This window comes from Myodes glareolus, chromosome 24 (genome assembly GCF_982192425.1).
Source record: "Myodes glareolus chromosome 24, mMyoGla1.1, whole genome shotgun sequence".
In the NCBI taxonomy this organism is placed as follows: Eukaryota; Metazoa; Chordata; class Mammalia; order Rodentia; family Cricetidae; genus Myodes; species Myodes glareolus.
Window position 1 is genome coordinate 43,027,469 of NC_142049.1, and position 14,804 is coordinate 43,042,272.

Consider the following 14,804-nt stretch of genomic DNA (forward strand, 5'->3'; position numbering starts at 1 on the left):
TTAATGGAAACACTTTTAACTTGGCATGTGCAAAGTGCTACTACAAAATGTTTCCTCTTTGCTTGAAATGGGGCTACCTGTAGTAAGCACACCGACTGAGGCCTTTGATAAGATTAGCCTGGATCACAATGGCTTTCTTCCGAAGTGCTGGGAAGCAGAAAGCAGTCTGGACCCCTGTAGGTTCCTTGTGAACAAGAAAAGCATTTGCCCAGTGGCTGTGGAAGCAGTAGCAATGAGGGATGATGTATGGGCCGAGCCGCTGCAGCTTGTGAGCTAATGCATTTTGGATGTAAGAATAATAATCAAGAGGGTAAAAGAGCTTTCGTGGGCAGATTTCTGTCATTGGAAAGCTTTATATCAAGCTGCTAATATGTGACTCATTTTCAGACTGGGTCTGAGATAAGCGAAGGGGCAAAGATGCCTTCAGTTGTCTCATGCAGAACACACTCTTCATCATTCGTCCAGCAGCCCTGTGTACGGCTCTGGGAATTTCCTGGGACCCTGTCAGACCCAAAGAGGAGACGATGAGCCAAACAATCCCTCCTCAGTGTTCATCTTGGGTAGCTGAGACCCCCATGTAAATCATTAGGAGCTCTCATGCGTATTCATGAAGTGTGGCTTCACGTGAAAATCCAAAGCCTTGTGGAAAAGGACACTGAAATTAAAAAAGAAAAGAAAAGAAACGAAAAGAGAAAATGTTGTTGCTGTGGCAGTGGTCAGCCCTGGACACGGATGCTGGCCTAGGGCAAAGGAAGAATTAGGTTGGGCCCAGGAGACGTTATACTCTGCCAAAGCAAGAACTTTAATAACAGCGAAAATGATGTATTAGTCCCATTCTACCTATGGCTGCTGGCTGCTGGCCCTCAGCTGTGGCGTGGGGAAATGGGGGGATTGGTGGGTAAGTGATTGGGAGCCATTGATCATGCCATGACAAGCTTCTACCTCAGTCTAGACTTTTGGTCATGACCTCTTCTTCAAGCCTGTGTGTGTGTGTGTGTGTGTGTGTGTGTGTGTGTGTGTAGTGGGTGCACCCATGCACAGGTGTTAAGGCTAGAAGTCAGTATTGCTATCCACCTGAGTCACTTCCTACCCTCGCGACAGAACTTTTCACACTACCTGGAGCTCACCAGTTGACCACATTGGCTGGCCAGTGAGCCCAGAAATCCTCCTGCTTCTGCATCCCAATGGTTGATATGACAAGCACACCAACACACATGGATTTTTACCGGGTCAGTGGAGATACAAGGTCAGGTGGTCAAGCTTGCTCAGCAAGCACGCCCGCTACCAAACTGTCTTTCCAGTGCCCCAAGCTAGATCCTCCTTTGTCTGGAAAAGAGAGACAGAATGCTTTAGGGCGGAAGATGGAGACTGAGACTGGAGACTAAAACATCAGCTTTTCACCCTGAGAGCCCGGAGGAAACTGGAATCCTAGGCAATTATTCGCCATCCCAGCTTGTGGCGCATGGAAGCTTTCATGTCACATTGTCTGCGGCAACTTGATCTCAATACCGGTAATTATATTTTAGCATGCTAGCAGGTTTTTAATACAAGACACATGCCGCTCAGCCTCAGGTGATGACTGGCCTCCATTCTCATCTCCCACTGTGCTCTTTTCTTTCCCATGCTCCCCCAGGTAGCAATGCCATTTTTCTCTTTGGAGCTGTGCACTGTCTAGGAGCCGCAATGAACTCTACCCTTCGAACATTGTTATGTAAAATGGGCATTTGTGAAGCGGAAGACATTTAATTGTGGGAAATTGCAAGCCAGAAAATGGTTTCATTCACCTGCTAAACCCACTCCCTAGGCGCTTTGCAGATGTATAAGTCTGTTCCTTCTAAACTAGATTGATGTGTAATTCTGCAAGAGAGTTCTTCTATTTTCGCTGCACTGTTTGCAATCTATGGGAGTCTAGGATGGCAGCTGGATACATAGATATCCCTTCCCACCTCAGTTTCTGAGACAGTTTCTCACTATACCTGGAGCTCACCAATTGACCTTTTTGGTTGTCCAGTGAGCCCAGAAATCCTCTGCACCCACATTGCTGATATTATGAGCACATATGACTTTCTACCTGGGCAATGGAGATGCAAAGTCAGGTCTTCAAGCTTGTATAGCAAGCATGTAAACCACCTAATGGTCTTCCTTCACACACACACACACACACACACACACACACACACTTCTCACTAACTAATTTGCCTCTAGGTCAAGAGGCAAAATTTAGGATACTGTGTACACACTTGTTTTATTTAAGATACAATCATATATAACCTAAAATATAACCATTGAAAAGTGTGAAAACCATCCTTAGCTTACAGGCTATATAAAATAAATGGCAGACAATATATGGCCTATAGAACTTAATCATTGATATAAAAAAATTGGAAACTCATTCATTAGCTAAACTTGTTGAGCAGTTTCTATGTGTTTGGTCTTACCTTTTATGTGTGGTATCCCGTCAATTCTCCAAATAATCCTGAGAGCTTAGTTCAATTTGTTAGCATACTTTACAGAGGGGAAGACCGAGTGTCAGAATAGGTAAATAACTCTTCCTGAGATAACAAAAGGCAGACACAGGACTAGGACTCAGGTTCTTGGATCTCAAAGGTCCAGTCATATCCCAGAACCTTTATGGTTGGAGAAAAAAGGGTCATAAAGAGAACCTGTGAAGAGGGGAAGAGATGGGTGCTAAGAGGTGGCTAGCACGAGGGTGGAGGCATCAGAAAGAAGGAGGAAGACGAAATAAAAGAGAGCCAGTTCACTGAGCCATGCCTGAGTTCCCAGATTCACTGTAGGAAGTGCACGTAGAGCCTGCAGTCACTCAGTGTGGAGGAAGTCTGGGGCAGAAATAAGACCTTTTACCTCGCCCTTTGCCTCTGCGCTGCTTCTTTTCCTTCTTCGAGCCCTGGGTGGAGATTGTGTATGCTTCTGCAAGGATGGTGAGGACCCTTCTGTTTCTACCACCTGACTTCACAGAATTACTACCCAACCTGTGCCAGAGGCCAGGTGAAGTCTGTGGGAAGAATTTGTAAAGAATTTTTCAAGGGCAAAGTTTTCTCCCACTTGCCAGTGAGAAGGTCTGAACAGGAAGGCTTTTCTGTGCCCTGGAAGGCTCGCTCTCTCTGCACTTCCAGAGCCTTGTCTTTATACAAGAGTTTCCTTTAAGGGCCACATCTTAGACTATGTCGTCTATCTGTTCTACTTTCCCCCATGTAACCACCAAGATGGGAGCCCAAGGGCTCTGTACTTCAGCAGAAACTTCAGGGTACAGGTTGGCTCTGGTCTTTGCTGGTCACCTGGGGTCCTTATTGTTGCTCTGCTTTAGCTTCTGTGGCTCTCCTTGGAGCTACATCTGTGGTAAGTTTCGAGACTTTTACTTTTGTGTTGCCTACAGGATTTTGCATCGTTCAGGTGAGATGTCCTTTAGGGCATCTGATCGACCATCTTGGTGGAAACAAAACATCATTTATTCTTTTGACAGATTGATGGGTGTGGAGTCTGGAGATGTGAGGCCAACCGGAAGTTAAATACAGTTCCAAGATGCAAAGAGAGTTTGCCGGCATCAAATCTACTTGGAGTCAGGGTTTACCTTCAAAAAATAGGCCTAGTGTGACAAGTGTTAGTGGATGGGATTGGACCTAGGTTTGGGTTATCCAGCAGCTGTGGTTAAGACAGAAATTTAATCCAGGAGCCCAGGGCAGAGATGGAGACAGGGATTTGGAATCCTTATGATCTGATCCCAAGCCTGCTTTTGACCTTCTTTCAGCTGTTTCTAGTCTTGAACAAGCCATTGGACTTTTCTGGATGCCACATCCCCATCTGTAGAGATAACTGTTTCTTACATCAGCCTATGAGTTTCAGTGCAAGATAGAAGATGCACATTCAGTGAGCACTGGCTGTTATTCATGCAGGTTAACCAGGGAGGACCAGCTGTCTCTAAGAAAATGCACACCTCAGTGGCGAGTCATCTCAAATACTGGTGGCATCTCCCAGGTGCCATCAGGACTTCCATCTGCAGCCGGAAGAGAGAGGACTTGAAAAGGCATTTTGTGTGTGGGTTTTCACATATATACACACATATATGGGTTATAGTGGAAATCGCAGAGTCCTTCTGGAGAGCAAGGCCAGGACATGGGTGGTGCCACCCCTTGGTATGTGGTCCTGAGTTGTATAATAAAGAAAACTAAGCAAGTCATGAGAATAAACGAGTGTGCCATACTCCTCAGTGGACTCTGTATCAGTTCTTGCCTTCGGGGTCCTGCTTAGGATTTGCCTTGACTTCCTCTCATAAGAGACAACAAACTGTCAGCTGACATATCCTTTCCTTTTCAAGTTGCTGCTGGTTCTGGTCTTTATGACAGCATGAAGTAACTAAAATTGTTGTCTTTCTGAAACTGGCTTTATTTCCTTTGGTGGCTATCTTCAGTGATATCCTTTTTCTGCTAACAACATTACTTTACTTCATTCTTCTTCATGGCAGGACAGAATCCCACGGGATGTATGTGCACATTTTATTTATCCACTCTTCTCTTGTTGGGCATCTCAGTTTCCTTTGCAACTTAGCTACGTGAACAGAGGTGCAGTTAACGTTGATGTGCAGGTATCTCCATGATGTGTTGTTCTGGAGACTTTTAGGTAAATCCTGAGAAGTGGCAAAGCTGGCTCGCATAGTAGGTCTACCTTGAGGAACATCCATACTAATTTCAATAGTGGCTGGTCTAGCGTCCTTTCCTACTCAGTGTTCAGGGTTCCTGTGGTCTGCTCCTCAGCTGCAGCTGCTTTGATTTGCTATCTTGATAGCTGCCTTCCTGACTGTGGTGAGATGGAATCTCCATGTAGTTTCTCTTTGCATTTCTTCGGTGGATAATGTCCTAGTTCTGTTTCTTGTTACTGAGATAAGAGACCCTGATGATAGCAACTTAAGGGAGCAAGGATGTAGTATAAAGGAACAGGAGGCCGCTTCCCGCAGCCCGGCTCCTAGCCGCCTGGCTAGCTAGCTTATATGCCGAAATAACAATACACAAATTGTATTCATTTAAACACTGCCTAGCCCATTATATCTAGCCTCTTCTTGGCTAACTCTCACATCTTAATTAACCCATTTCTAATAATCTGTATATCACCACGTGACTGTGGCTTACCAGGATGAGTCTAACCTATGTCCATCTCAGAGAGGAGAGCCATGGCATCTGTCCGACTCTGCTGTCTTTCTCCCAGCATTCTGTTCTGTCTATTCTGCCTATCTAAGCTGCTGTCCTATCAAAAAACCAAGCAGTCTCTTTATTTAACCAATGAAAGCAACACATAGAAGGAAGACCCTCCTACATCACTAGGGCTTACTTGGCTCTTTGTTCCAGGTTACAGTCCATCCCTAACAGGGAAGTCAAGGCATGTGGTCTGGAACAGAGACCAGTGAATGGATGTGTGAATGCTAACACTCAGTCCTTTGCATTTTACATTTAGCTCAGTGGCCAACACAGGCAACAGTGCTACCTACACTCAGGGTGAATTTTTGCACCTCAGTTAACCAAATCCTTCACAGGCATGCCTACAGGCAAACCTAATCTGTACAAGTCCTCACTGAGAGTCTCCTTCCAGGAAATTCTAGAGCTTGGGAAGTTGACAATTAAAGGCAACCCTCACAATGAGGGTGACATTTTCTCATGTGCTTATTGGACATCTTTACTTCATCCCTGGAGAATTGTCTTTTCCTTCCATTAAGCCCATTTATTGGTATTCTTGATGTTTATTTTTTTGGAGTTCTATGACACTGAATTTGAAGATATTAATCAGAGCTAGCTGTATTTTCTAAGGCTGGGAATTCCTTTTTTAAAATTCCACTTATTTACTATTTATGCTTGCATGCACACATGTGGACATGGCACAGTGCACACACGTTGGTCAGATAACTGCTTCCAGGCACACACGTTGGTCAGATAACTGCTTCCAGGGGTCGGTTCTCTCCTTCTATCATGTGTTCTCTGGGATGGGACCCAGTTCTTCATTCATGGCAGCAAGCAGCTTGGCTTGTAACAACCTGCCATCTTCTTTCCTTGGAATTTCTGGATTACTTTTGTTTAAATCTCTGAAATCTGTGAGGACAAATCAAGTCCCGATCAGAGTGGCATTTCAGACTGTGACATATTTAATTTTGAGATCTTTCTTGTGTTGAGGAACTCAGTGATGGTTTTCCAATTAAACTTACAGGTTTAACAATGGGTTGCATCCTCCCTCTCCATCCACATGACAAACACCAGATAGGACTTCAAAGCGCAAATGCAATCTACAGTATGACTAATGTCCTCGTATCCGTTCATTGACCTCTTCCCGTGAAAAAGCCCTCCGCCGTCTGTCTTTGAATGTGTAGCGCTCGGAATAAATGATTCAGTCCGTGGCTGCTTAGATAAGTGTAGGAACAAAGGTAGAGCTCACCAGAGATGCAGACCTGAAGCCCTATCTACTCGGGATCTCAGGCGTTCTCTGAGAGAGGTAGTTGTGTGGAAATGGCTTTTGAAAATGAATTTGTATAAATTCACCATGCTCCCACCAATGGCAGAAAATGTAATTCATTTTTTTTGACTCAGAGCTGTTTTTCTCCTTTATTGTTGTTATAGGATTTAGCAGAGGAAAAGAAGGCAAGATTACATATTAAATGCCGTTGAAAAATTAGATTTTTTTTTACCTTTGTATCCCTTTGCCTTTGTTATCTGCCTTTTATATTCTCTTTATTATAGAGATTGGGGCTTTTCCATGTTGCTAGAAAGAGCTAAACATATTAAAAGTCAAAAGAAAGTTCAGACAGGAGAACAAAATGCATGGCATTAAAAGTGAAGTTTTCTTAGGACTGGGGCCTCACAGATGGACTCAGCTTTGCTGGATGGTGCTGGCTATTACTAAGGCCGACCTGCTGGAAGCTCCTAGAGGATCTTTAGTAGCTGGGGCTCCCTCTCAGGCCATGGGGTCTTTAAGGAATTTCCTTCTTGGAGTCACATAGATACTGGAATTGTTCCAGATTTGCAGAGTGAGGCACACACACACGGCACAGACACTTCCTATCAAGGTCACAGATATCCTTTGGAGTCACCTTTAGCAGGCACATCTAGATCGCCTGTTCAAGTCCAGCTCATACAGAAACTGCTGACACTAATAGATGGGATAAAGATAGTGAATATTGAGCTGTGGTTTTCTTACCTTTGATATACACGTGCTTTGGCTATTTAACCTCTGCAAACTCTTGGAAGTATATTTTATCTGTGCTTCCTAAAGAATTCCCAAAGATCTTAATTACCGCAGATTCTAGAAACTCTCTAATTAGACTGGCGCTTTAGATGAAACGCAACACTTTGGAAGATCACACATGTCAGAGGGACCTGTAGGGAGTTCAAGGCAAGTCTGTCAGCTCTCCAGGGTGAACGTGGAGCGTGTAGGTAGTAGAGAAACCTGCTTTCTCTGTGATTTGCCAACTCGCCACAGGAGGCAAGAAAGGCCACATTCCTGTCTGAAGTTTCAAGAGCGTGGAGGAAAAGAATGAAAGGATTGGCCACAGATGGCCATACCATCAGTTAGAATTACACAAGCCAGGCAGGGTCTTGACCACTGAGCAACCCTTCCACTCTGTGCAGTGCTTGAGGGGAAACTGCAATAGGCTGGATGGAGAGTATTTAAGAAAGAATTGGAACCACATGCAGAGTAGCTGTTAAGGGAAACTGATGGTGCTGAGTGTGGTCAAGGGCAGGGGAGACCAGGAGGACCTCAGATGCCTGGAGACATGACTTACTCAGGATGGGGTCAAGGGCAGGGGGAGGCCAGAAGAATCATAGATGTCTGACATTAAAACTTGCTCAGAATGGGGTCAAGGAACAATGATCCAGCAAGGGAAAGGAAGAAAGATTTCTTATTCCAGATCGAAAGGGTCACTATGAGAGCTTCACTCCTGGAGACCATGACTCTGGGCTTCCTTGTGAGGATGGCTAAGCTTTATAGTCCTCTTGAATTTGTAGCTCAAGACTCTGTCATTAAAAGCAATGACAGCCTATCTCAGAGAATTGTGTGCAAGTGTGTGTGTGTGTGTGCGCGCGCACGTGCGCACGCTTATGTACTTGAGGGTGTGTGCACGTGGCCAGTGTTTTCCTCAACTACTTTTCACCTTATTTTTGAGATAGGGTCTCTCCTTGAACCTGGAGCCCTTTGATTCAGCTTGTTTGTCTGGCTAACAAACTTCAGAGGTCTGACTGTCTTCAGCTGACTGACTTCATCTGACTGACTTCATCTGACTGTCTTCATCCCCTGGCACCAAGGTTACAGACACCCGCTGTACCCAGCTTTGACAGGGTACTGGGGTGGGAACTCATGTCTTCATGCTTGCTTGACAAGTACTTTGCCTACTGCAGCCATTTCTGTTCCTCTCTCACAAACACACAAACAAGCAAGCAAACAAAGAGATGCTCCCGGTCTCGGCTTGGGGTTTTCTTACCTCCCCAGCTCCAGTGAATTCCTTGGCGTTCTGTTTGGGGACACGGATGCGGGAAGACACTGGACTTTCCAATAGCTTTCTTTCCTTGTTACAAGTCCCCAGAATTTTCATATGAGAGGAAGTCATACCTTCCGTCTTATAAACTGCACAGAGAGGATGGCGGGAGACAGATGCAAATGCACGGGACTTCTCAGTTAGATCCCTGCTCAACATCCTAATTAGTTCCCGGGAACACTCTCCTCTCCAGCACATCTGTGTGGGCTTTGTGCTGTAAGCACATGCTGTCACGAGTACCCGTGAGGCTCCAGAGACACCATTTAACGTCTCATTTGTTGTTCATTAGACCACAGGAGACAACATGTCTTCAATTTGGTATGATTTTTACCTGTGTGAAAAGCAGAGAGCAGATTATGCTAAGAATCGGGAAATGGCTGGGGGGGGGGGGTTTCTTTTGCTCTCCACTGGGATTTCTACCCCCTCCCCGCCCCCCATCGCTATTCATTTTGCTGGGACGGGGCAATCAGATCACACCAAATTACATCCAGTAAATCTTTCCTGCAGCTGAATTATGCCGAGACAAGACTCGGTCAGCTGGAGAACTGCCACTGCGAGAAGACCTGCCAAGTGAGTGGGCTGCTCTACAGGGACCAAGACTCCTGGATGGACGGCGACAACTGCAGGAACTGCACATGCAAAGTGAGTCCCCGGCGGAAGCCTGCGAGACGCAGGCTTGCCGACTGGAGCGCAGCTAGGCTGCTTAGCACATAAGGCTGCTTCCATCACGCCTGTTCCCTTTCAATAACTGCAATAGCTTCCAAATACTTGGAAATTAAAGCCTGCTTCTTCGTTATATACGCTCTGATTTCATTTTGTGCTCAAGCCACTTACCGTTAGGAGTTGGAGAGTTGAGTGTTTTCAGACTTAATGGAGCTTTAGTCTTCTCTCCTAGATTGCACATTTTAAGATCTACTTTTATTATTTTTAATCATGTGCACTCACATGTGTCTGGGTGTGAGCATGTGCGTGTGAATGTACTCACTCACAGGAACCGGGAGTTTTGGGTTTTCTGGGAGGTAGAGTTACAGGTGGTTATGAGCTGCCCAGCTGGGAACTGAACTGAGATCCTCTGAACCGGCAGTGTGCACCCCGGAGTGCTGAGCCACCTCCCCATCCCCCAACACATCCTTTGCACAGTTTGATCAGACTCTCAATGTTTGTATGATGCTTTTGAAAGACATCTGTGTCTGTTCCCAAGGACTGCAGACAGCCCCCCTCCGTGCTTTACAGAATAGCCACTGTCTGTAGACTCCTTCAGTTTCAAAAAAGAGGCCCTCCTAAATTAGTATGTAAACCCTGTCCAGTTGAAATTACTCGATAAATATCTGAAGAATGCCATTGTTTGTCCAGGAAAAATACAAAATGGATTGTTAGAACCTTAAAAATGATTGACAGGGTCTACTAAAGGTGTTATTTATGTCTCACAGAAATAGGCTTTTTGTTTTCAGCCTAATCTACTTAGTCCACATGGGCAGGTGGATGAAGCCAGTGATGTTTATCAGAAAAGTAATTGAGGTGCTACAGGTTCATCTGGGCTGGAGGGAAAACTTTATTTCTGGCTATGGAGGGGCCTGGTGATTCCCCACACTGCATTGCCTCCCCTAGGCTCTGGAGATCAAAGGTGAAGTTCCTCTGAAGCTGGCTTGTTCAGAGGACACCTCAGAGACCTCTTTGTCTTTCCCTTCTCAGAGTGGGGCCGTGGAGTGCCGAAGGATGTCCTGTCCGCCGCTCAACTGTTCCCCAGATTCGCTTCCTGTGCACATTTCCGGGCAGTGTTGTAAAGTTTGCAGACGTAAGTGGGCCTCTGCTCTTTTAGAGTTTGCATTTGCCTCTATTTTCAGAACCCAACTATCATTTCTGAGTTGAAACATGGCAGTTAATCTGATAGCGGCTAAGAAGGGTTGCACATGTCAACTCCTACATTGCAGCGGACATGGTACACAGACTCCCCTTCCTCAGAAACACCATCCCATCCACCTTCATTAGTATTTGGAGTTGATTGTTTTTCACTCTTTGGTTCTTTGCCTCTTTGTTCTTGGGAGCACGGGCTGCCACTCCACTACCAATACACACATAACACATAGAGATTTTTTCTTACTTATGAATGCCCAGCTTTTCTTAACTTAAATTATTCCATATATCTTTTGCCTCTGGCCTTTTACGTTTTTGTATTTCTGTATGTCTTTCTTTCTTTCCTACTCCATTGCTGGCTGCGTAGCTGGCTGGCTGGCCCCTGAGTCCTCCTCCTTCTCTAGCTCCTTGATCCTGTACTTCCCAGATTTCTCCTCCCATTTATTCTCTCTGCCTGCCAGCCCCGCCTACCCTTTCCTGCCAAGTTGTTGTCCATTCAGCTCTCTATTAGACCAATCAGGTGTTTTAGACAGGCAGAGTAACACAGCTTCACAGTTAAACAAATGCAGCCTACAAGAATGCAACACATCTTTGCATCGTTAAACAAATAACCCACAGCATAAACAACTGTAACATATGTCACTATTCTACAACTGTCCTCTAGTCTTTACATCTGAAGTGACCAGGTTGCTTCTTCAGGCTCAAACCCCAGGCTAGACATAAAGTGTGAAAGTCCAACTCCCAAGTTAATGTGGTTCAATGTTCTCATTTGGAATGATAGAGTTAAGGCACAAATTCTGTATTTAGTTTTCTGAGGCTTTGGACAGATCTGTCATTATTAAGATGTCTTTATTAGAAATGTAGGTATGTATTTAATTTCAAACACTGAAGCATTTTTCCTTCAGCGTTGGCTGGTCCAAGTAATAATGATTAAAACCTTAAAACCACCTTTCAGCTGAAGAGAAAGCTTAGCGGTTAAGAGCACTCGCTGCCCTTGCAGAGGACCCAGATTCGATTTCCAGCACCCACATGACATCTTACAACCATCTGTATCTAAGGTTCCAAGGAACCTGACACCTTCTTCGGGTCTCCACAGGCCTTGGTACGAACATGATACGCACACAGACTCACACAGAAAATACACACACAGAGGCACTCACATGCATTCATGAAAAGGAGATCTTTAAAGATTGCTCCTCCCCACCCTTGTAGAGGACACTATATAAAATGATAAAAAGAAAGGAAACTAAGAATGAGAGACCCTGCTTGCGCCTGCTCTGTGCTCTGTTGCACCAGACACCTCTACTCAATTATGTTGACTTCTTACAGTAAGGTAGCTTATATTGCCAGCACTCCGTTTTACCAGAAGCACTTCTGGCAAAACCATTTCACCGAGGCCACAAGGCTGGTGATCTCCTAAACCAGCGTTGCTGACTACAAACCCTGTAGATTTCCCATCAAAGCACATGATCTGCAGAGAATACTTTCGCACAGAAATGTGACAGCTGATCTGGGTGCTGCAAACCTGCAATTCCAACACGGAGAGTACAGAGGCAGAGGGGTTAGGAGTTCAAAACCAGCCTCGGCTATAAAGGGAGTTCGGGGCCTGCTGGGGCTATCTGAGGTACTGTCTCAAAAACAACAGAAACAAAACATCCCCCAACCCAAAGCAAATTAACAAACAAATCAAAAGAAAAACTCCCCAAAACAACAACAACAACAAAAAGCCAAGCAAACAAACCAATGGAATTTATATATTCTACTTTTCTGACTGAGCCATTACCACTTAAATGTGTCTGCATAGTTTTCTAGACTACGAATCTTGTTTCACTGGATTTCAGTTTCCCACCATTTCGCTGTTGTATAAGCATTTCTCAGTTATCAAAAGCCTAGGTTGTTTCCCACTTTTCTATATTACAAAGGACTCGATGATAATGTGCTTCATGGAGACACACAGTTTTGATTATTTTGAATCTCCTTAATATAAAATTATTCAAAGTAGAATGATTGGACCCCAGGCTGACACCTTCAAGACCCCTTTACATTTATTTATTTAGTGTGTGTGTTTGTGTGTATGGGAGTCAGAGGACAACTTGTGGCTGTCACCTCTCTCCTGCCTTGTGTCCAGGACAAGAGATCATAGTCTTGGAAGTACATGCCATTACCTGCTGAACCATCTTGCTAACCCATGAAGCCTGCCTGGTTATATATAATTAATTCTTCATATTATATATGAGGGAGATGGCTGTCTTTCTGTATTCTAGTTCATTTAAGAATTGTCAGCTTATAAAACGTGCCCAGAAAATTTCCCACTTTCTCCAAGATGGTCAAGCACAACCTAAAGATAACGGCAGAATTTTTTTTTTTATCTATATGGAGTTCAGGTCGAGTTGGTTCGATAAAACTAATTTTCTCAGTGACTCTGGTGATACTTTGATGTGCTCAGAGATAAAGTAAGTGGGAATACAAATAAAATAAATTAATATTTAGTATACCTCTAAAGTTAAAAGATAGATTGAGAGCATCTGGCCAGAAAGACTTTTTATTTCTTACTAGTTTCAAAATATAAATCTCTGGTAGGTAGTTTTGGGTTTGGGTGTCTGGAATAATCGTGCAACCTTCTCTACATCAAGGAAGCTGCTGTTGAACCAGGCACAAGTTGTAGAGTCCAATATTGAAGTGAGGCAGTTTTTGTGAGTGTGCACACATGCATGCTTTAGGAAAACGTCACAGACAACAGCTTAGCAGAGTATTAAGAGTGAGTAGGAGTTGTTTTAGGTGCCCCTGTGAGAAAGACTGTATTTATTAGAGGGGAATGCACATGTAAAATTATGGCATTAGATACCACATTGGTAGTTTTCATTTTAAAATGAAGGTTTTCTTTGTGTTCGGGGTGCTGTGTGGATGGCTCAGTGGTTAAGAATACTGGCTGTTCTCGCAGAGGACTTGGGTTTAGCTTCCAGCATCCACATGGCAGCTCACAATAGTCTGTAACTTCATTCTCAGGGGATTGGATGCCCTCTTGCCTCCTTGAACACCAACATGCATGCGGTACACCCAGTTTGATATGGGTGTCTTTCTCAGAGAGGGGGTGTTTGAACACTCAGTGAATTATTTTCCCGAGGAAGGAAAGATCCTTGATTGGTTAGCTCTTCTGATCTACCACTTTTAAAGTATAAAGCTGAGTGCTGTCCCTAACATTCAGAGTCACATGATCTGACATAAGTGAACACTTATAGACATAAATTTTTAAAAATGAAATTTTCAAGCAGGGCCGTGGCACATTCAGAGAAGCGATTTAAGAAAGGGTACTGTCGTAACTGAGCTGGAGGTGTGGCCAAGCATGAGACTTGGTCATGTTCCAGATGGAGGTGATGGGGACAAACAGGCAGAGACTGCCTGGGGAGAGGATGAGAAGGGACAGCTGGGAGTGACAGCTAGAGGACCTGGCGTGTAAGTGTTGTGCTGTGTGAGTGTCTGTGAGAGAGCGGGGGCCAAGTTTTGAACAAGGGCTCACAGGAGACAAACAATGTGAAGCACAGAGACAGGGCAGAGGGAAGAGCCAGTTTGCTGTGTGCTTGGGTGTGTGATGCCTTCTGTCTGGCATCTGTGAGCTGGAGATGTTTTAGTGACACCCAATTTGATGTGGGTGTCTTGCTCAGAGAGGGAGTGTTTGGAAGCTCCGTGAATTAATGTAGCGAGGATGGGAGACTCCTTGGGTGGTTAGCTCTTCTGATCCGCCACTTTTGGAGTAGAAAGCCGGGTGCTGTCTCTGACACGCAAAGTCACCAAGTGCCCAGGGATGGCTGGCATGTGTGAGGAAACAGATTTTGGAATGCGGACAGACTAACCTCATATGCACATGTGACAGGATCATCCAACACGGTACCTGTCGATTGTGTATTCAGTGTGAACCCAAGTGGCAAAAGTGTCCAGCATTTGCATTTAAGAAATCAAGGTCAAATCTAAAAAACCTGGGTGTCTGTGGGTGCAAAAAGAATAATAAACTGTCTCCAAATCCCCAGGATGCTTGTTTCAGACATCCCGAGGAAGTGTGTGCTGGGGCCGGGTTTCAATTTCATGGTTGGACACCGTGAAATGCTCCACTTTGCATGTCCCTGATGTGGCACACAGGGCTCCAGGTATCCATTTACATCTCTGCTCACACCGAAAGCTGCCGAAATGAACTCTCCAGCGCCCAGCCAGAGGCAGCAGGGCCTGACTCGCCTTATGCTTGAATGTCCTCAGACATCAAGACTAAGGCTTTTGGCTACAGCTCAGGAGGTTGGGTAATGAGGACTGATGGTAGACATAAGGAGGGGAATGCCAGGGAAGGAAGGGGTTCTCTCAGAGGAGCGGGGAGGAACAGGAAAGCAAGGGGCGTTTCCAATCCAGAAATATCTAAGGTTATTGTGTGGACAGC

At 44.9% G+C, this 14,804-nt stretch overlaps 1 protein-coding gene across 3 annotated transcripts in view; it reads left to right on the plus strand.

Moving 5' to 3' along the window:
- Nell1 (neural EGFL like 1) overlaps positions 1-14,804 on the plus strand; it is an 822,199-nt gene that overhangs the window by 215,121 nt on the left and 592,274 nt on the right. For all 3 annotated transcript variants that reach the window (XM_048442384.3, XM_048442394.3, XM_085682700.2), the window contains 2 exons: positions 9,035-9,169; positions 10,220-10,322. In XM_048442384.3, the coding sequence (XP_048298341.2) occupies positions 9,035-9,169; positions 10,220-10,322 (238 nt within the window). The remainder of the gene's footprint in view (positions 1-9,034; positions 9,170-10,219; positions 10,323-14,804) is intronic.